Source organism: Ambystoma mexicanum, chromosome 4q (genome assembly GCF_040938575.1).
Source record: "Ambystoma mexicanum isolate Mex_15411 chromosome 4q, UKY_AmexF1_1, whole genome shotgun sequence".
Lineage (NCBI taxonomy): Eukaryota > Metazoa > Chordata > Amphibia > Caudata > Ambystomatidae > Ambystoma > Ambystoma mexicanum.
Genome location: NC_090928.1, coordinates 235,244,968 through 235,268,286, shown reverse-complemented (window position 1 = coordinate 235,268,286; position 23,319 = coordinate 235,244,968). Strand labels below are relative to the sequence as shown.

At 47.6% G+C, this 23,319-nt stretch overlaps 1 protein-coding gene across 1 annotated transcript in view; it reads right to left on the bottom strand.

The window, feature by feature from the left end:
* The window catches only part of LOC138467625 (formin-2-like), a 629,879-nt gene extending 607,133 nt beyond the window's left edge, over positions 1–22,746 (bottom strand). Inside the window, exon 1 of the mRNA XM_069607785.1 lies at positions 20,851–22,746. Within this exon, the coding sequence (XP_069463886.1) occupies positions 20,851–22,288 (1,438 nt within the window). The 5' untranslated portion in view covers positions 22,289–22,746. The remainder of the gene's footprint in view (positions 1–20,850) is intronic.
* Between the last annotated feature and the right edge of the window lie 573 nt (positions 22,747–23,319).

Genomic DNA, 23,319 nt, shown 5'->3' with positions numbered 1-23,319 from the left:
TCATGGTGGCTTAACAGGGCTGGCGGTAGATCACTGGCCATTTCTTGGGGTTGAGAGGTAGAGGTGCCCCAGGCCCATCATGTTCCGATGGGCTCAGACAGGGGCCTAACTGTGGGCCTTGGACAATCACATCTGCTGCTAGCCCGGGATGTCGAGGCACTTCCTAGATGCCGATGGGGTCTACCATGTTGCAGGCTGGAAGCCCAGGCAGGGAACTGAAGCCCAAATCGGCTAATGTGTTGGTAAAAAAATGAACAGGAGATGCCAGAAAGTGGATTAAAGAGATCCCAGCAAATGTTGATGCAGCCACGCCCCAATGGGCAATTAAGATATAGTATTTTGAAAAAGTTAATTAAAAGAAAAATTCAAACGTTAAGAATTTGTAAAGTCGCCCCAAGCCCAACTGGGCTTACCTGCTATTTGGCATGGATGAGGGAAAGAAGACATGACACTTGTGGAGCTGGGGATCAGCACAGCTGCTGCAGGCTCAGGGTGGTGAGGAAGAAGGAAGGGCCCGGCCAGGAGGGCCTAGTGTGGGTCTTGGAGGGGCCGGCATCCACCAGCCGCCTTCAGAGATTGGCCATGAAGAGGCACAGACAGGCCAATCACATCTGCTGCTGGCTCGGGATGTCGAGGCACTTCCTAGATGCTGATGGTGTTGGCCATGTTGCAGGCTGGAGGCCCAGGCAGGGAACTGAAGCCCAAATGGGCTAATGTGTCGGTAAAAAATGAACAGGAGTTGCCAGCAAATATTGATGCAGCCAAGCCCCAATGGGCAATTTAAATATGCTTTTTTGAAAAAAAAGAAATTTTTAAAAATCGAACTTTAATTATTTGTAAAGTCGTCCCAAGCCCAATTGGGCTTACCTGCTATGCGGCATGGATGAGGGTAAGAAGGAATTACCCTTGTGGAGCTGGTGATCAGCACAGCTGCTGCAAGCTCAGAGTGGTGTGGAAGTTTGATTTATATACTGATTTTCCTCCTGTTTGAAGTTGAGATCATCTAAACTTTGCTGAATCATTCAAATCCTGCCCCAGTTATTTTTCTCATAATGGGATGGTTCATAAACGTTTTCTCTAACTGTAACAGCATTTCTTTTATTGCCTTTGAGCGCCTTCTTTCTGGACCTGCACCCTTTCTTTCACTTGGGCAGATTTAATCTCAGATGTATTAAGAAATGTCTCCAAAACCAGCTCTGGATTCACACTGATGTATCGGGGTGATTCTGCCTTTCCTTGCATGGCCACGCCCCTCTGAATATGTGGTATGTCATTCCTTGAATTTGAGCTGTCTCCAAAGGCATCTTCCCAGATTTTACCTCTAGAATTGGGGGAGTAGATTCTTTTGCTTTTTGTTTGGGTTCCTTTTTTCCTAACCTCTCCCTTCTCATGAGACATAACTTCACAGATTTTAGTGGCTTGTTCAATAATCCATTGTAAGGTTGTATCCCTATTAAATTCACGGGCCAGCTGTGAAATGATGTTCTGGTGCAGTCTGTGAAAATTGTGGTCTTGAACTCTGTTGAATTAATGTCACATGCCACATCAAAAGGTGAGCATGCCCTTCTCAAATTTTGCAAGAACTGACGTGGCGACGCATCTAATTGAGTCATGCTTTATGTGGCCTTCTTAGCATCTTGGATAGAATCATATGGAGAAAATGGTTTCCTAATCTCCCTTTCAAAGTCCTCCCATGATAAATGTGTCTGCTCAATTGAACCTCGAATGAAGCTAGCAGAAGTGGGGTCCATAGTGAGGTGGAAGAACCTACCATATTGGGTCGTGGGGATTTCAAGCGTCTGAAATATTTCAGTTACACTCTTGATATGCTCTTCTATGGAGTGGCACAATCCTTTTTGAATGGTTTGATCAAAGTCTAGATAGACATCATTATTTTTAGTGCATTATGCGATGCATTCAACGATGCATCACTTTGACCCCCCTTTCTCTGCTGTGTGTAAGCAGAGTCAGCCTCGAGCACCCGAGAGCAGCCAGCTCTTTCTGAGCGAACAGCAGTTGGCCCATTTCCCAGACTGCGCTGCCGTCAGCCTCAGTGAGAGCAACGCCCTGCTGTCCACAGGGCAAGAACAGCCCTGTACTCCTAATATCTCTGACACCTGCATTTTGCCATCTTATCTCTCTACACTGTGCTTGGAGACACTGTGTTTCACCATAAAGAGCAGAATGTTATCCCCTCAATTTGGCTATTTCCTCATTCAATTATGCAATATGCATTTTACAATGATCAACTGTTTCCACCCTTTTATCATTGTCATTCATAAATCTAAGAATCTCATCTTTCATTGCCTGTAATTCTTTAGATGACTGAGCACCACACTTTCTGAGTGTTTGTCCCTCTGATGTGCTATGTTTTTATCTTTTAAAACTGCCTCCAAGACAGTTTTTAAATGTTCAATTTCTCACTTTCTGAAAACTGTCTCTCTTTCGGTACCAACGGTGCAGTACATCATCACACTGGGCCTGCAGGCAATGCTCACCCTGTTTCAATTTTTCTTCCAATTGCAACATTTCCTCACACATAGCTGTCAAGCCAGCGTACAAGGCTGTAATTACCTCACTGTCCTTCGCTCTCAGTTTAACTAATTCATGTAGATTAAACCATGTCTTTGTGACCAGGTGGATTAGACAGTTTATCTGTTCTTTCCGATCCCCTGAATTAAAGAGCCTCAACATACACATTTGTAGCACAAATCCATCAGCAAACAATTCTTCAGGAATTTCCTTATCAATCGCAGAAGTTATTAGTTTCCTCCAACTTGCCAGTGTGTCAGCAGACCACGTTGCCAGAGCATACATCCTTAGTCTCTGCAAAAGTGCAAAAATCAGTAATCCCAATTTCAGTCATGTTATAGTGCACTAATGTCCACCCTATGCCACTGTCGTAAATGCATTGTCATAGCACAGGACAAGTGCACTTATACAAAAGCAGTTCAAACAGGAAAGAAATAAATCATCCAACCCCATCACATAGCTAAGCACAATATCACTGAATTAATTCAAACAACAGAGAAAAATAAAAGTGTGATTCAGAATACACCAACTACACACAATATGACCCTGCTACAAAAAGCCATGCCTAGTCATTGTTTTAACCAACGGTTCCTGGCCAATGCACCAAAAATATGGAGGATATTATACCTCTGATTACCTTCACCCCTTGGAACAGCGTGCAACAATGTGCGTATCCTTTGTTTGCTAAAGCATGAATCTAAATATTCCTTTTATTGGGTCCTCTATGGACACAGTTACCAGATTTAGTGCAGGGGGGTGCACACTCATTTTACCACAGACGGTATATTGGGTTGCCTAATAGACAAACAGCGTAGATCTACTAAACAACATGAACAATGGACCAGCACTCGTACTTGTGTTATCATGTATTTTTATATGCAGTTTGAAAATCTAATTTTAGTACACAATATTCGCAAGCAAAAGACTAAATGCAATGTATCAAGATGGATGAGAAATTTGCAATCATAAGAAAAAGAAAACCACAAGCTGTCATTTCACATTTTACACTGTAAGGAAAACACTTGACATTTTCCCGAACAGCTCTAACACTCCCCTGCCATGCAAGGGTACCTTTACCACAGTTTGCGCACATAAATCGCACACGGCTCACATACTGCTACATGTTCTCTCTACAGAAGCCAACAGTGGATGCATTCTGAGCTTCAAATCGGCCATCGACATGGGACTTGTCCATATTCTATACAACCTTTTGGCCCACAAACATTTAGCCCCACAAGGGGACATGCCTACAGCATATCCGAACCTCTTCAAGGGTCTGGGTAAACTGTGTACTGCAAAGTGAGACTACACATCGACCCAGAAATCAAGCGAGTTGCCCAGCACTACAGAAGTATCCCGATCAATATTCAAAAAAAGGTGGAAGAAGAACTAAGGCGCCTACTAGACCTCCATATTATCGAGCCTGCGGTGGGACCCATCCCCTGGGTCTCCCCGATCGTACCAATTCAGAAGAAATCTGCAGAAGGCTCCATCCGCTTGTGCATAGACATGTGCCGCCCCAACATGGCAATCCAGCGGGAACGTCATCAAGCCCCGAGAATAACAGACATGATGCACCTCCTCAATGGAGTGACCGTATTCTCGAAGCTCGACCTCAACAAGGGCTACCATAAGCTGGAGCTAGCCCAGGAGTCCAGGTACATCACCAAGTTTGTGACCCGCATAGGGCTAGATTGTTACAAGCGCCTGAACTTTGGCATATCTTCGGCGGCGGATATCTTCCAGGAGGAGACCCACCAGGTGATCAAGCACATCCCAGGGTGTCTGAACTCCAGCAACGACATCCTGGTGCTCGACCCAAGAACACAACGAAAATCTTCACACAGTGTGCAGGGCCCTAGAGGCTGCAAATGTCACACTCAACAAGGACAAGTGTGAGTTTGACAAACAAACTCTCAAATTCTCCGGCCTCGTGCCCTGAAACACTTGTGTATAGACGCGTTACAAATGCCATATCAGATCACATATTTTCGGACCAAGGGATGCTGCTGGACCCGGAAAAGGTCAAAGCAATACAGGAAGCTTTCCACCCAACAGATGTATCGGACCTCAGTTAATTCCTGGGGCTCGCGAGTTACTGCACGCGTTACCTGGCAAACGTTGCAACAGTGAGTGCCCCGCTCAGAGAATTGACCAAGAACGGACAGGACTTCATCTGGATTGAGGAATTTGAGGCTGCGTTTGCAGAAATCCACACTCGCATTGTCTCGGCCTCGGACATGGCATATTTTAGCTCGGCCAAAAGACACCGAAGTGACTGTGGATGCCAGCCCAGGAGGACTGGGCACAATATTGGCACAATACAACCCAAGAACTCCTCATATTAAGAAAGTTGTGTCATATGCGAGTCGCAGTCTATCTGCCACAGAGCAGAAGTATTCACAGGTGGAAAAAGAAAGCCTGGAGGTCGTTTGGGCCTGCAAGCACTTCTGTCTATTTTTGTTTAGAAAACCCTTTACAGTGGTAACCCACCACCAAGCCCTTCTCACCATTTACGGCAACACCAAAGCTAGGCTGTCTCTGAGAATAGAAAGATTGGGTCTTCACTTGCAGGACTATACATTCTCTATTTGTCACAGGCAAGGACAAGAACCAGTCTCCCGTCATCCCACAGGGCCATCCATTCCAGGATATTCAATTGCAGATGCATTTGCAGTATATCATCCAGAAACTTAAACCCTTCCCAATAGCGTGGAAGACACTTCAGTTAGAATCAGCAAGCGATCCAGTTCTGGCCATCATATCATAATGCATCTACCAACACAAATTGAAACACGCGAGGGAAAGAGCTCAACACCTGGAGGTGATGTTACAGAGTAATGTAAAGGCAATTCTGCTTGTACAAGAAGAACTCACCACCACAGAAGACCAAATTGTCATGAAAGGCTCCAGAAATGTTTTGCCCAAGTCACTATGCCAACAAGCAGTTGACCTGGCCCACGAAGAGCACAGAGGGGTGACATCAATGAAGAAACTACTGAGGCAGAAGATCTGGTTCCCCGGGCTGGACAAACAAGTTGAGGACACCTTCAAAATGTTGCAATCTGCAGCGCCATAGCACCAGCCTCACACCCAAACCCTCTGATGATGTCCCCACTCCCTGGTGGCGTATGGGAGGAGCTGGTGGTCGATGTTTTTGGGCCCCTTCGAGATGCCACCTACTCGCTGGTCATGACTGACGAATACTCGAGGTACCCTGAGGTCCAAATAGTGCCATCTTCCACGGCCACAGCAGTCATTTTGGCATTGGACAGCACACTCACGGCATATGGCATTCCTCAGACATCAAATCCGACAATGGCCCACCGTTACCAGCCAGGACTTTGCCAATTTCTCCCAGTACATGAGTTTCAAGCACTGTAGAATTACGCCTCTCGGACCTCAGGCCAATGGCATGGCAGAGCGTTTTATGGGGAACCTCAAGAGAGCACTTCAGGTGGCACACCTGTTATACCAACTTCTACGTGACTATCGGCACCCCCCCACAGCACCACGGTATCTGCCCCACAGCCTGCGGACATGCCTGCCACAAGGACCCCTGGAGGGCAACCTCACCCGGGAGGATGAGGAGATCTGGGCGAGGGATGCCAAAGAAAAGCAGAAAATGAAGGCTGCCGCAAACAAGAGAAGAGGAGCGTGGGTGCTCCATATCGAGGAGGGGGACACAGTACTGGTGCACCAGAACCAGAGAAGAAAGGAAGACTCTCATTTTGCACCTAGGCTCCTCACGGTTATAAAAGTAAAGGGTACCATGGTCACAGCTTTGAATGATGAGGGGCAAACAATAACAAGGAACGTTTCCCACTTCACGGAATGTCCAGGCGAAGTGACAACTTGGGAAGCCTCAGAGGGGGAACAAGATGATTGTGTGGACAAGTGGGCCTGGGAAGATTCTGATGACCCATACTGGGGAGACAAGGACGCTTCGGGTGGTGAGGCTACAGATGACCACAGCGAGGGGACTGAGGACAGACCCCCTTCCCATAGCCCAGAACTGCTAAGGGCGAGACGCCCGGTGCCGGCAAAGACTAAACCCATAAGACTCATTGAAGACATGGTCTAAGGCCTACCTATGTGTTTAAAAAGGGGGAAGGTTGTCATGTTGTCACATTGATTAGTTATGGTTTATGTTTCTTCCACATCGTTATGTAGAAGGCAGGGTTTGGGGCGGGAGTTGGGAAAGGGAAGTGACGGGACGGGGAAGAGGAACAGCAGTAAGAGATTAAAGGAGCTGAGACCGGTAACGCTGGGGGAGCCTCCTCATTGTATGAATGACGTATGAATACTGCCACGGTTATAAGCCATGGGTGTCCAGACATTTGGTCGACCTAAAACTGGTCGAATGACATTTGGTCGACGCAATTTGGTCGAAAACCAAATGGTCGAATTTTTTTTTAAATTATATATTTATTTTTCGGGTTTTTGTTTTTTACAAAAATGGGTTTTTAGAAAAAAAAAGGGGGTTGTATTTCTATTGATATCTTCTTCTTTCACCATTTGTAGTTTTGACTTCTAGATGGCGCATTAGCCGTATCTACAAGATGTGAATAGCAATATATGTGTGGGACCCGACACAAAATGCACTGAATGCTTTTTATAGTGTTGCTTTGTATGGAGGCAGACGTTATATCTTCTCTTTCCATTATAATTGAAAGATGGGTGGCCTAACAACAACAATCATAGATAGCAAGAACAGACTACACATTCCTGTCGATAGAAACTGTGAACCCATGGTTACGTTGTGCTCTCATCCTTTACTAGTGTCTGGGCCTTTTACCTGCTCCCATATATCACACCAGGACTTCTGCAAGAGGAGAAAGAAGGGTTTCCTAGAATAGGCAGGTGAAAAATGTGCCATTCCCCTTTCCAGAATCCCTGTTCTTCTCTTCCTCTGCTCACCTACCTGGCCTCTCTGACTTTGCTGTGGGGTTAGGGAGCTAGGCAGTGGGAGAAAGGAGGGGTGCCATGCTCCTTGCACACCAGCACTCTCTTAATGTCTGTATTTGGGAGACGAACACTATAGTACTACTGTCTCACGCCACACCAACTGTGACTTTGCAAATCCAGAGGGGTGGGGGAGGCTGGAAGCTGCCAGACTCAAAATCTAGCAAATGGTGTAAGGAGTTAGATAAACGATGCTAATACCTGACACCTGGTTCAGGTGCCTGGCCATAGGATGACAATACCTGGCAAACGGTCTGAGTATCTGGGCACATTTTGGGAAAACCTACCATATACTGTGAAGGGGGTATGAAACTCACAATACGCCTGAAGTGGTTATGTATGTGTTGTGACAGAATGGGACTGCAAGTTCATTAAGGAGAAAGAATAGTTCATCCTAAGAGTATATTGACAATAAATTGCTTTCATAGCCCTCTGGGAGAAATTAAGATCTTTTTGTCTGTAAAGTTTTATTGTCCACCGCTCTGCGTTGCAACTTATAAGCCTCGGCGGCCCAATGTTAGTAGGATTTCCGTCACAATTCTTAAGCCAGCGTTTGTAAACTTCTATTTAGCTATGTCTTAAGACAAACAAGAAGCGCTAAGTTTCTTTGAGGATGGAGCACAGAATTTGAGGGGAGCAATGCAAATTATGGCTTTAGCCAACCAGGTGTTAAGAGAAAACGTATAAGCCGATGTTTAACTTGTGCCACTGCAATGGGCGATCAGTAAGAAGTATGAGTCCAAAAACATCAGTGAAAAATTAACAACCTGTTAAGGTGAAAAAAAAAACACTAAGCAAAAAAAAAACAGCGAACTATGAAGAATGATGCAAACACATCAGCAATTAGTGGCCAATAACAGCTTTGCGTATCTGCTGTCGACGACCATCCATCATCGCCATAGTCCTCTTTTTATTTCTCCATCGGTGGCTAGAAAAAAAAGAGAAGACGGGCACAAGAAAGAGAGCACCCAGCAGAGGGGACAGAGGACAAGGGCCACAAGAGAAAAGTGAGTGGGAAAGAGTATAATGAGAAGCAGGACGATAAGAGGAAACCGCTAAGGAGTGCCGGAGGTAACTGGTGGGTGGGGGTGGGGGAGCCCAGAATAGAAAAAGAAAAAAAACATGCTCCCCATACAACAGCATGAAGGGCAAACGCAGGGGGTTGGCCAAAAAGGGACTGAAGAAGGCTGGATGGAAAGTGGGTGGGTGGATGCTCCCAATTGTTAAGAAAAAAATAACAGAAATGTAATTGGACAAAGGAAAGTCAGACATTTCAACTTGTTACCTTAAGATTGGGGCGAAATGACTCAAGATAACTACACAGAATCATAGAGCGTGACCATGTTAATTGGCAACACACACCAATGGCCTCCTCCCAAACATCTACTATACATCTGGTCGTGTAAAGTACATCCACTGTGGAGCGCCTTGAATTTGTATAGCATGTGAGATGGGCGACACTGAAAGGCAGGGACTGAAACAATGGTTCATCGAAGGAGCTATTTCAGGCAGTCACCCAAATGCAGTCAGCGCAATAAACTCTAGCCTGGCACATAGCACTTTTCGGTAGTCCCCATGAACCATCATGTACCTGCCAACGCCCACTGGCAGGAAAGGCTAGAATTAAAACAATAGACTTGTGGGAATTCCACACAGACATTTGTGGTTCCATGTCTTAAAATCGTGGCAATAAAAGCCATGAATACAAAATATCGCAGCAAAAATGCTGTGGTTTTGCCACCACAATCATGTGAAGGATGCTGGGGACACCCCCGCAACCCCCGGACCCATTATACCATTTAAGGGGAGCGGGGACACCCCTGCCACCCCCGCGCCCCTTAAATGGTATAATGGGGTACACCTTTTATCATTTTTTTTACAGGCGACATTTTTGCCGCAATTTTATTACCCGATACCTCATTTGTGGAGTCAGCTGCTGGAGGACACCGAGGTTTGCATTTCCCAGTAAACACCAATAGCAGTTGCGGGCTAAGCTACAAAGAAGTGTTTCCACAATGCCATGGCAAATGAGCTATCCCATAGATGAAGACAGTGAACGACACAGAGGAAACTCCCCTCTGGCTGCACCTCATCTGCTATCTAGACATGCCCTACCACACACATGTAGATTCAGATGTGCCCTAATGTCCCTCTATACACTTTCTCAAACTGAATACATGAAGATACTAACACCCAGAGAGGTTTGTGTGCTACCTGTTGTGACCAAGGGGCTGAAATGTCCCTTCTGGCTGTGGTTGGTGTGAAGCTGGAAATGGGTCTATTTGTACCCAATGGTTTAAACGTGTGCACTTTTTTCGTGCACCTTTGGTGGAAATCAACAGATTACACATACAGCTATGTGCATATGTGTTTGTGGGGGTACGATGCAGGGGGGTGGGGGTCTGGGATAGACGGATGAATGGGGAGACCCCCATTTAAAATAAATGTTCGAAATCTCACCAACTTTTAAAAAGGTATCTACAAATAATGAAGATGCATCAAGCAGGTGTTTCCAGGCTGCAAGCAGGAGCTAAATACCTCCCAGAATGTGTGATCCCTTCTAAATAGAGAACCGTGACACCCAGATACATGCTCTGACCAGACCCGCCCCCCACTTCCTGCAAACGTCCTGACCTTAACAGCCAGAATGGAAAAAGCAGTTGTGGTGGGATACTTGGTCAATTCGTGCACTGAATACCCCAATTCGAAAAATACACCAGACACTCTTCCAAATCCATAGTCAAACTTCCTATAATTCAGAATGTGGTAGTCTTTACTTTGGCCTCAACAAAAGCACCTACACAGTGGCTGGATAGGCCGCGGCACTAGATTCCTCTGGATGTCTGGGTAAGAATTCAACACCTGTGCCTCATTCACAATAGCATGTGCCAGGTGTTGGCTCTCCAGATGCTAGGGACTATAATACCTGTCAGCCCTGCGTCAACCTAGTCAATGGTGAGGGATCATGGGAAGTGTAGTCCCTGGATGCGCTAGTGAGGGTCTTTATACTTTACCAGAAAAATCCACCTCCAAGTACCCACGGGATCGTTGAGATCAACTGCCAAAATGCCTGTTAGGTCTTACTCAAAACTGAGTGGAGCTCTTCCACTTCAAACCAACCACCTTATTGTGTGGTCCCACCTCATAAACTATTTATTCCTTGACCAGTGCTCTACCCTCTGCAGGCCTGCGGAGCAGATACAGAGGTCGGTTAGCTCCACGTGGCACGCTACCTGTCGAAGTGATGCCACTCAAATTAACAAGGGGGGTCCTGGGAGTCCCTCTGCCAGACATTAGTCCTGGTTACAAGAGACTTACCCAGAGTCTTTAGCTCACTATGTGAAAGATAGTGAGCTAAAGACTCTGGGTAAGTCTCTTGTAAGCAGGACTAATGTCTGGCAGAGGGACTCCCAGGACCCCCCTTGTTAATTTGCATATTTAAGTAACTTTGGGTCCCACCCTAAGTTACAAGGGGAATCCAGACGTGGACCCCTTGCTCACTATTCTTAGAGAGGCATAGATCTACCCTACTGATGAGGTCCAACCAGACCAAAACATGTGTCTGGGGTTTCTGTTGGTACTCTTGTTCAGAGGAGAATTGCCTAGCATTTCGGTGCTGGACTGCCCCAGGGCAGGACAAAGACTGATATGTTTGGGATATTTCTTCTCTGTGAAAGATAGTGAGCTAAAGACTCTGGGTAAGTCTCTTGTAACCAGGACTAATGTCTGGCAGAGGGACTCCCAGGACCCCCCTTGTTAATTTGAAGTGATGCCACTCAGTCAGTCATATGCATGTGGGAGAAAAAGGTGCAGTTCCTTAGTCCGATGGCCAAAACGCCAGATTGGGTGGTAAATTCATTAAGTAATGTCACAAAAAAGTGGGCTAACATGATTTCACTCCAATATCTTGGGCCGGCGCTTCCATCTGCTGGAACTTTATGGGTTACATTGAGATGTGGAGAGCCATTAAAGATACAACACAATTTCTTTAAATTCTGATGACTCTGCCAACACCAAGGTGGAATAATTAATTCTAAGCGTGAGTTCTCAAGGTATGCACACACCCAGCTAAAGGAATAGACAAACATTTCTGAGAAAATCCTGTAAATTCAATTCTTCATAAAGTGTGCAAAAGTGTTCGCCATATCTGTACCTACAATCCAACTGCAAATGGGTGTAATGGGAGCAGTGAGAGGGAATGCTGGCTGCTTTGTTTGATCTGAATGATCAGTCGCTTTTTTGGGAGGCACTGTGTCAATCACAGTACTGGACTAAAGATTATAAGTGAGTCTCGCTCATTCAAATGATGACAAAACAAAAATTCATGCCGGAGTGGCCAGCTATTGAAAGGCACAGCACTTTTAATGAGAGAGAGATTTTATATGAGAGATAAAGCAATCTCTTAGCAGTCTACTGTACTGTAAGGCTTAGACGGTTTATTATTCTTTTCCGTCTGGAGCAATTACCAACCTTCTATAACGTGGGATCGAGGGAAAAAATTGCAACGGCTGATAGAATATGTCGTCTATGTGCTCTTTCGGAATGCCTGGAGACGGCCAAGCACCTACTGACTGAATGCTCTATAATGAGATCCTCAATTGCTAAATACCTTGGAGAATTTGCTCACAACCTGGAATCTATACCCGAAAATCAATTTTGGTTATATTGCACTAATACATCTAATATGCACCTTTTTATTGCATTATACAATGTATGGCTACAAATTGAAAAAGTGCTAGGCATTATGATTTAAAATGACTAAAAGTGTTTTTATATGAAGGTTCTATTAAGATTTTGGATTCCGTTAAAGATGTATGTTCTTAGATATATTTATAATTCACTTTTTCTTTTATCTACACAAATGCATAAAGTGAAATTTTAGTTTCATTTTCTTTCTTTTTCTGGCTATGTAAATGTAATATGTGTAAAGTTTGAATTTTTTCAATCTGTATCACATTAAAGATTATTATTATTATTACTGTACTGTGAAATAATATCTGCGTAGATGCAAACCTAATGACTACAGCTACCATAATTCCTTGCAGAAGAATCAACATTGATTGATTAAACCTGCACTGGCTCTTTGCTGCAAGTGAGATTGCCTCCCTGATGAAGTGATAAGCACAGAAACGGGTTGGAGGAGAACATCAGTAGCTGTGGAGGTGAATTGTGCAGGGAACCAGAGTGCGCCCCTTCCATCCAGTGCTGTTTATGTTGTTTTTTTAGACGGTTTCATCTGCATCAATCTTCAAAGGCATTAAGGAAGCCAGGCACATTGCATTGTATCCATTCAACAGTAATGACTTGGCCATGGGCAATATTCTCAGGATTGGGTCCCTCACATTGTTCTCATGGCCCCTAGACACCAGGCTCTTCTTTGGAGTTGGTTCTTCACGTTAATCTCAGGGTCTCTTGACCTCATGATTGCTTTGGAGGCCACTCCTTCAAATTACTCTTATGCTCCCTAATACCTGGAGAGGCCAGTTAGGTTTTACTTCATTACATTACTCTTGCTGTCCCTTTGGTTTGGAGCAAAGCGTAAGGTTTTGCTCAAGAGATGTTTTGTATGCCTGGCAAATAGGGATGTGGCTTTGAACATGTGGCTTTGAACGTGTACATATTTTCCAGTGCAGGCACTTATAATGGCGCTTATAATGTGTTGCCTAAGCGTGCATGCTGCGTCATCTCCTGCCGGTCTTCTGACAATGAAGTGACAGCGGAGGAGGGTGCATGGACCACTGCTGTTCAACTACACCCGCTCGCTCACAGACATGAATCCAAAGGGTGCAAGCAGAAGAATGATGGGATTGGTTATTTATAACGTGCTTAATACCCAGAGATTTCTAAGCGCGGACCTGGGGATCAAACCTGTGTTGCTCTGTGTCGTCTTGCTTCTAAGGCGAGCACATTGCCCCTGAGCTATCCTTCCAAGAATGGTGGGATGAGGTTCTTCTTCCAAAAATAGCAAAAATTCACAAGTAAGCAAATCCCATGACAATGATAAATCCAAAAAAGGGGATCAGCCCTTTCGGAGGAACCAGCCTTGGTCGGCTAAAAATAATGCCCACAGACAGAACAAACAGCAGGCTGTCAAATCCAACATCGCATGCAGAAGTTTTGGGAAAAACCAGTGTACATGGGGCAAAGAATGTTGGTTCAAACACGCCTGCACAAACTGCAACGGCGACCATGCAGCAAGCAACTGCACCAGACTACCAGCCAAGAAAGAATGATATCCCAGTTTTAGAACCAGGACGAACGCCCATCCACCCGGCCAATTTTTAGGGACACCCTAAACAGCTACCCAGACAAGGAAACCAGCATGATAATATCGCATGGTTTCACCAAAGGGTTTTTCATCCCATTTAAGGGCACAGGGTCACAATACATCCCGATGAACCTAAAGTCAGCCAGGGACAACCCCCAGATAGTGGAAACCAAAATCAAGAAAGAACTGCAACTGGGCAGGGTAGCAGGTCCCTGGGACGCCATGCCCCTAAAGGACTATTTAATATCTCCACTAGGCCTGGTCCCCAAAAAAGAACCCGGGAAAATGAGACTAATCCACCACCTATCCTACCCTAAAGGCCAGTCTTTAAATGACGGCATCCCACACACATTTCCAAGAGGCGGTAAGGCACATACAAGAGTGCGGCAGAAACGCCTTGATGGCGAAGCTGGACATCAAATCTGCTTTCAGACTCCTGCCAGTCCACCCAGAGTCACAGCAATGGCTAGGTTTCACTTTTAACAACACATTCTACGTAGATAGATGCCTCCCCATGGGGTGCGCAGTATCCTGTGCACTATTTGAGCAATTCAGTTCCTTTTTTCAATGGGCTTTCCCAAAGCAGAGACCAGGGACAAAAATAGTGAATAACCTAGATGATTTCATGGTCATAGGGCCACCAAACTCCAAGGAATGCGGCCAGGCTTTAGCAAAACTGGAGCACATGGCCGCTCAGTGGGGAATTCCCCTAGCAAGAGAAAAAACCACCAAACCAGACACAAACATAATTTTTCTGGGCATCGAAATAGACTCAGCAAAGGGGCTCTGCAGAATCCCCAAAACAAAAATATCAGAACTCCTGGCTAAAATACAAAACCTGATAATGAGAGAAAAGGGGACTGTAAAAGAAATACAATCCTTAGCAGGCAGCCTCAATTTCGCATCCAAAATAATACCTCAAGGGAGGATATTTTCCAGAAGACTGGAGTTCAAAATCAAATCACTCACCAAACCGCACTTGCATATCCGGGTAGGCAGAGAGGTGAAACAGGACCTGGAAACAAGGGGAAAATTCCTCAGAGATTTCAACGGGTCTTTACTTTGGCGAACGCCTTTAAATACCCGGCAAACAGGGTCCTATACACCGACGCAGCTGGGAGCAAGGGGTTTGGAGCCATACTAGACTCCGAATGGGTGGCAGGACACTGGCCCAATTCATGGCAAGCAGCAGGGTGGACAAGAAACATCACCCTACTAGAAATATTCCCCATCTGGCTAACATTACACATCTGGGGCAGGTGACTAGCGAACACGGAAGTTTTGATCTGGTGTGATAACATGGCTGTAGTGGGCTCCATAAACAAAAGGACTACGAAATGCCCTTTAGTATTAAAAGTATTACGAGCCATTACAACAGTCACACTACAAGGAAACGTTGTACTCAAAACGAAGCACATTTCAGGGGCAGATAATAACATTGCTGATGTCTTATCTCGTTTCCAGTGGACAAGATTCCGAGAGCTAGCGCCGCACGCCCAAGAACAGATGACGCCAATACCAGCAGAAGGTTGGGCAATAATGGGAAGACAAGAATAACAGCATCAACGCCAACGCCAGAGAGCACAGGCCGGGATGCCCAACGAAAACCAGGCACCTCTAAAACGGGTACCAACAACATATCAGCATCAACGCCAGCACCAGAGAGTGCAGGCCGGGATGACCAATACAAAGCAGGCATCTCTAAAACGGGTGCCAACAACACATTGGCATCAACGCCAGCACCAGAGAGTGCAGGCCGGGATGACCAATACAAAGCAGGCACCTCTAAAAGGGGTGCCAGCAACACATTGGCATCAACACCAGCGCCAGAGAGCCCAGGCCGGGATGCCCAACAAAAATCAGGCACATCAACAACGGGTGCCAACAACCTCACAGGCTTCCTAACGGAGATGGCAGAGGGGGCGGTGACAAGCACCACGGCAACACAGTACAAAACAACAGGCGAATTGAGGACCACACTCCGATCAGCATGGCTAGTTGGCCACTCATTCGTTTTCAGGACAGGCAGATGGGCAGAAGAGACTAAAGAAGGGCCACCTTTCAGAAACACCATTACTTCATGGTGGGGATACAGAGGCCTACGTTGGGCGGACTTCCACGAAACATTAGCGGAACTGGTGGCATACAGGGACCCACCAGAATTCCTGATCATCCATCTAGGGGGCAACGACCTAGTCAACACAGCTAGACGCATCCTATGCGAAGAAATTTGCTCCTCCCTAGCAGGCATTTCGCACAACTGGAGGGGTACCGAAATATACTTCTCAGCCATCTTACCAAGAAAGAAATGGCTAGGGGCCAACAGCTACAAATCTATAGACATATCCAGAAGAAAACTAAACAGGACTATAGAGAGATTCTGTATGACAAGAGGACTGGGTTTCATAAAACACCCAGCCATTACACTACGCAACCCGGACCTTTTCCTCCACGACGGCACCCATCTGTCTAGCCAGGGCATGGAGCATTTCTTTCGGGAAATCAATACAACACTTGCTCACAGGGGCTGTCTCTAGGGCATACTGTTGGGGGAACACGGTCAGCCGGCAACCTGCTCGCGTGTGGCGGCACGGGTCCGAGGGGGTAACCTCAGGACCCGGTGCCCAAAAGTATGGTACCATCATGATATGTGATATTGTTATTGTCATAACCCATATCTGTACAATAAAATCCTACGGCCTTTTATTGCCAACACTTGAAACAAGTTGTGAGCCTATCATTATGGGTGAGGGTTTGGGGTTCGGCAATTACTAATGCATGCATATGGGTTCAGCAGTTATGGGCAATGCTGCATGGGCATCCCACAAGCGAAGCAGGGTAACTGCTGTTACCCCCAGCTACGGAGACACGCAGTCTCGGCAGCACAAAAGCCACGGAAGGGTAAGATGCGAACAGTCATCGCACCCTTCCTCCAAACAGCAAGGTGCTAAGCGCCATAAGGAAAACAACCATCAGGCAGGGCCCAGGTTCAAAGAGCTGCCCCCACCAGACAGTCGGCTATCTGGCCGGGGGCTGCGACAACAGCAGCCCCCAACACATACACAACAAAGACTCAGGGCCTCCCTGGGTCCTATAAATGAGAGCAGCATGCTCAGAGTAAACACAATCTTTTTGTGGACCCTGAACGGGGACCCAAGCAAACAGAAGGTTCACTGTTTACTCAGTGTCTTCCAAATCTTCTTGCTTCTTTACCATAGAACCCACCCACCCTACAAAAAGGGGGGAAGAGCAAAAAGAAGTAGAAGGCACTATACGGTGCCCACAACAAGTCGTGGGACACAAGATACTAATGCATGCATATGGGTTCAGCAGTTATGCACATCACCTCTGCCACTAGAATGAAGCATCTTTTAACGTCAAAAATTCTAACTGTTGCTTCCCACGTATCTATCTCCTTAAACATAACCTCCCTCCCCCTTTAGTCCATAGTATACCTCTGCTGCGCCCATACACACTCCATTTAGACATGGGTGACTACCAGGGTCTTGGCCACCCTTGCATAACTTTAATTGTTGACATGCACACACACATAAATAGCACCTCCCAAACTCTCCCACATTTTTGGACTCCAGTCCCTCTGAGGGCGTTCAACCAAAAGCACGTTCGGACCAAAATTATGGCGAAAGGCGCTATAAAAAATGACAAAATGAATGGAGAAATGCTTAGTTTTACATGTCTCCCAATGAATATTCATGTTAAACACCTCGGGGGTCATTACAAGGTTGGAGGTAACCATGCCGCTATTAGCAGCATGGCTATCCCCTTACCGGGTACTGGGTCCGGGTTCCTTGAATGCGGAATTACCGGGCCATTCCGACCTTGGAGGGCCCGGTAATTCCTCATTCAAGAAACCCATCCCCATTCCCATTCGAGCCCCCAAAGGGCTCAATGGGAATGGGGAGGTTGCTGACAACGTGCCCGTTGTTAGCACTCTGGTCTGCTTGCGGGACCCGCTAAGGGCGCCCCCGCAAGCAGACTCGTAATGGGCGGTAAGGGGTTGACGGCTCCGGCACCTTTACCCGCGCTGTTAACCCCTTAACGCCTCACTTGTAATGACCCCCCTCGAGTTTTTTTAATTGCTAAAGAGACAACCTTGCTATTTAAATACTACAAAATAAAACCACATTTAATTTATTAATTTAGTTTGTCTACTTTACTCACAGTTTTACTCACGGTGAAGGCAACATTTTTTTAATTCACCGCCAAAACTTAAACAACTGTGTCCGCCACCACTGTGTGCTAATAGCGCCATAGTCCTCAGGAAGGGTCATTATCACTTGGGGTACCACAACGTACAGCCAGAGGCCAGTATTAACCTACTTTAATGACCCCTCCCTCTGTCTATAAGGTTTATTGATCTCAATGGGCCACTTGCTATGGCGTCACATCATGACCTTTCACAGAGCCTGCAGTGGGCAACTTTACAGACCCATGTTCCAAAATCCCCTCCACTGCAACCTGATTTGCTCGTTCGTATGCAACCAAAATGTACGTATAAATAATGCGGCCATCTTGAAATGTTCGTCCCCTGTAACGTGCTACAATCGAGACAAAATAAGTTTTCTTAAAGAATATGACAGTAAACGAATGGCTGCATTAGTCTTACTTCATTGCATATATGCTTAGAAAATGTAGCAGTGTTCCTTGTTATGCAATGTCCACCTCCCAGTTGCATGGCAACAGTGACCTCACACGTGTTCATTCCATCCTGGGAATCTGCGCTTTTCCTACATTTGGCACTACTTCAGACACTACGGGTGCATTGCATGAACACGCCCTTACTTTCATAGCTTCTTTAATCTCCCAATTAATGTCAGGTTTTTGCTAACCTGCAGTCCCAAATTTGAGACGTCTTCTTATTTTTTCTGCACCAAATATAAATAAGAACACCCAGTGCTCCAGATAAGGGTTTGAAATGGGATTATTTTACTCTCGGTTTTTTAAAGATGGGAGTACATTTATTTTTAGGGAATACAGATGTAAGTCTCATTCCCAATGGGACTATTTTATAAGTGAATACAAATATGTTTTAACTCTAAAAGAAAGGTTTTGTCATAAATATGTCTTTGCACCTAGTGCCAAGGACGAGTATGCTCGTCCTTTTTGTATAGACTTGCATAATAGCCTGGCAGTTAAGGGGTTAAAAGGCACATGTTTACCTTTTTCAGATCAGGCAGTGTAAATAGAGTTTCTACCTGTGGATCCCTGTGTATTACTGACATACATGTGGAGCTCTGTGGGTAAAAGCATGGATGGGATCCATGGGCGTAATTTTAGGGGGGGGGACAGGGGTGTTTGTCCCCCCAAACTTTCATGGCACACCATGTTGTCCCCATTCATTTGGCTGGGGCACCTTTTCTTCAGATGTCATGTCCCCCCCAACATTTTCAGCAAAGTTACTCCACTGATGGGATCCTATGTCTCAATTCCCTATTTTTGTTGGGTGTATTTTTACTCCCTCTTTTTCTTTAGTGGGATTATTTGCTTATTTTTAGGGAGTAAAAGTGGCAGATACATACCGTAACTCTAGGGCTGAGAGTGCCTCCAAAGCGCATGCCTTTATGGGGAAAAAGTAATTCCCCTAATAAGGATCCTTCTAAATATCCTCCTTGATTGGGGCTGGAATTTTGTGAGAAGAGGGATAAATTGCCCTAAAGTGTCGAAACACGCTGTGGGGGACAAGGACAGATAGAGACATCAGAGCGGAACTGAAGGAGAGCGGCTGAGACGAGACACAAGAAACGAGAGAGCCTCATTACGACCCAGGCGGTAAGTTACCGCCTGGGCCGTGACTTTACCACCATGGCGTAAACTACGTTTACGCCATGGTGGTTGGCGGACTTACCGCCCCATTCCGACCTTGGCGGGGCGGTAAGTCCCCAATCCCCATTTACCCTTCCCCATTCCCATTTTTGCCCCATAGGGCATAATGGGAGTGGGGAAGGCGTTAATTACGCCACCGTAAATTACGGTGGCGTAATTAACTCCATGGTCCCTTAGCGCCATGGATTTTAACACCTGGTAAAAGCAGGTGTTAAAAGCGCCATGGCGCTAAGGGACCTCGTACTCAGGCGGTAAGGGTCGGCGCTGTTAACGCTGCCGTTAACCCCTTACCGCCTGGGTCGTAATGAGGAGAAATGACGAGTTAGGTTGCGAGACGCTTCGAAATGAAAAGTATACTAAGCAGAATGCATGAGAGTGAAGGGTGGCAGAGGCAGTGGGGAGAAGCATGCTGAGGTTTAAAGCGAGAAAGGGCAAATGGCCTGCAGTAGACAGAGCGTAGTATGGAAAGGCAACGAATGGTGCCATTTTGGGGCAAATTATGCTTGTTTGGGAGATCTTTCAAGTTCAAATTCTACGGTCAACTTTTTGGGGTATATTTAATGATGTTTATCTGTGAAAAAGACAGCATTTTTAGGGGACCTTTGAAGTTTACATTTGGGGCACTTTGGGTGAACTTTATGGTGATTTGAGGATGATCTGCTACAAGGATAACAGGAATTTGGTGAAGATTTTTGATTAAGGAATGTCCCTTTTGAAAGATGCAGAAAGATTACACTACCAGAAGTACAGGTTCTCTCTAATGTTGCATCTTGCAAGGTTTCCAAAATCTGTTTGCAACAATCTTTTGAGACGGCCCTACAAACACCTCTTGAAAATTGCTTCTCGCAAGCACAGCATACCTGATAATCGTATTGAGCCAAACTCGAACATTTGAAATCCATGGGGACATGTAAGACTAAATAAGGGGGGGTTCTGGGAGTTTCTCTCTACCGGCCTACATCCCGGGTTTGAGTCTCAACCAGAGTCCCCAGGACCCCCCTTGTTTTTTGCAGACATGTAAGACTACACATAAAGACCTAAAATAGTGCACACTAGCTACATGCTTCTAAGACAAAAATACATTTCAAGTGTTGCCCCTTATACTTGTGGACCAACATAGTGGCTATGCAGGGGGTACACAGAGAACACCCTCAGAAAAGTGTTGGCCCTTGCACTTCATGTTTTTTTAATACAATTGAAGCTCTCTCCCCTCCTCCTGTGAATCGGCTAGGAAGACTCACCTGTGAAGACATTAGGGAATGTGTCAGTGGCGGTCGCAGCCCCCGAGTGCTTTCTGATCAGGGTGGGCAGGCTCTCTGCCCCCAGTCCAAAATGATCCAACAGGTTTGGGGAGCTGCCCTTTTGTTGTTGCCGCTGCCTCCTTTTGCCCCTGGAAAGTTCCTCCGTCCAATCTGCCGAGCGACTCAGGGGGCGCCTGACTCGGCTCCGGGGTGCCTTTCGCTTGTCTGGGGTGGTCGGGACCCCCTCCTGTTGACGGCGCTGGAAGCGTGGACTCTGCCCCGGGGAGGCGCTGGGTGACTGGTTGGGCGAGCTAAGTTGCCGAGTTGTGGTCTTTATGTAGTATGGATGGATGGGCGGGTAGGGTTTCACTGAGTTGGTTGAGGGGTACTTGAAAACGCGGGGGCTAGCAGGTGTCTCATTCCCTTCAGGGGTCAGGGTGCCATTACTCCTGCAGCCGTTGAGGAGGGTGGTGCACTCTGTGGAAGACTCGGTGGCCTTCTCCTCGGGTACTCCCGGGGAAGGGCCAGGTGTGCCTACTAAGTCCAGAAGCACCCACTCTTCTTGCTGCGGCTGTGTGGTGTCAGTCAGCAGGGCAGTGCCATCGGCGTGTGGTGTCAGGTGTTGTTGGATTTGGGTGGGCGTGGTGGCCCTCTCTAAAGGGCACTCCTTGTGGTCCTGTGGGGTGCTTGCACAGGGATGCAGTGCTTGAGGGGCTGTTCTGTCCTCGACCCCACTGTCGGCCTGCGTGTACACAGCCGGCTCGGTGTCGGGGCTGCTGCTGTCCTTGTCACTGTAGCTCTCCGTGTGCAGGGGCCCTGACCCCGTTAGGCGGCCCTGTGCTGCCCGGCCTCCCCCCTCCTGCTTCTGGTGCTGCAGGCGGATGGCATGCTGGATGTCGGACAGCAGGTCCTCCTGCTCGGCCGCCGCCGAGTGGAAGCTGTATATGTCTGTGTCGGAGCCCGAGCTGCCCCTTTGTCCCTCCGGCCGGGGCTGGCTGCCCAGGGCCGGCTCCCCACCTCCTGACACTTGCGGGGCCCCTGGCCCGGCCCAGCTGGGCTCCGCCTCGGCGTCAGAGAGCCCCGTCTCGTCGGCAGAGAGGCTGAGGTCGGGTGTCTTGCTGGTCATGGAGGGGGCGCTGTCCAGCTCGCCCGTGTGCAAGGCCTGGCTGCCCAGCACGTCCTCGCGGGAGCCGCCGCCGCCGCCATCCTTGTGCCCGCCGCGGCTTTTGCGGATGCGCAGGGTGCTGAACACCGACGCCCGGCCGCCGGCCGCAGAGTCCGCCTTGCCCTTCCGCCTGTCGGTGTCTCCGCGGTGCTTGCCCAGCGACTTGCGGCCGCCTCCTTTCTTTGTGCCCTCGGCTTCCCGGAGCCCGGCGGCGGCCTCCGGCGGCGCCTCGCACGCGGCGCTCCGCCGCAGCTTCCCATCCTGGTTCCCCATGGCAGGCGAGTGCGAGCCCGGTGCCTTCAAGCCATGGTGGCCGGCGGGGCACAGCCGGGGCCCGCTGCTCACTAACGGCGCCGCCTCTGATGCTTCAGGAGGGAGAGGCGCTCGCCCGGCCGCCCTGCTCCCATCTGCCGGGGGTGCAGCTGCTGATGCTGAGGGGGCTGCTGCTGATGTTGATTTTGGTCCTAGCAATGACGCTGCCGGTGTTGATGCTGCCGGTGTTGTCGATGCTGCCGCTGCCGCCGCCTTCCTGCACGCTGCCCTTCTGCTCTGGCCGCCTGCGGGAGGCGCCTGACTGCAGCACTGCACGCTGCCGACAGCTCCTTCCAGCGGGGGGCTCCAGAGTGCTGCCTGCTGCCCGTCTCCGATGGGCTCCAGCAGGCATCTCTCCCCCCGAAGGACCAATCGCAGCTCTTCTACGGGTTTCGGCTCGGCTGCACATCCGCCGTGTGTCCGACCTGTAAGGCAGTGACGAGAAGAGAGAAAGTTTAAAACATGGACATCTGCATCTTCAGGTTATGTCTTAAAAACTCTGCAAAATAGTATTTTTCAAAATGGTCAAGAACGGGCAGACACAGAGCACCTGCCCGTCTTGCCCCTTCAAGATGACTTTTAAACGGGGCAGGGCCAGAGCTTACGGTCCCGGAGTTCTCTGGACGGATAGGTAAGGGGGTTGCGCCAAACGTTCATGTTTTAGCTGAAGAGGCATAACTGTATTGTACACGAGCAGGCCCATTGAAACAGTTAAAAGGAGTCTGCACGCCAAGGCGTGAGAGCTGTACTCCAAGTATCAAACCTTTGACTGGGCTCCAAGGTGTGGCCCCCTCCAAAGATGGAGACTGGGCCTCATTCAGTATTGCCTCTAGTAATACCGCCAAACATGATTACCGCTACTGCATGCGGTAACTTCAAAGGGAAACAAGTTTCAGAGTCATGTAGACCAGAGGCGTTGCTAGGGGGGGGCTAAGGGGGCTATAGCCCCTGGTCTTTTGGTTGTAGCCCTGGATAGAATCTCAGGAGCTACA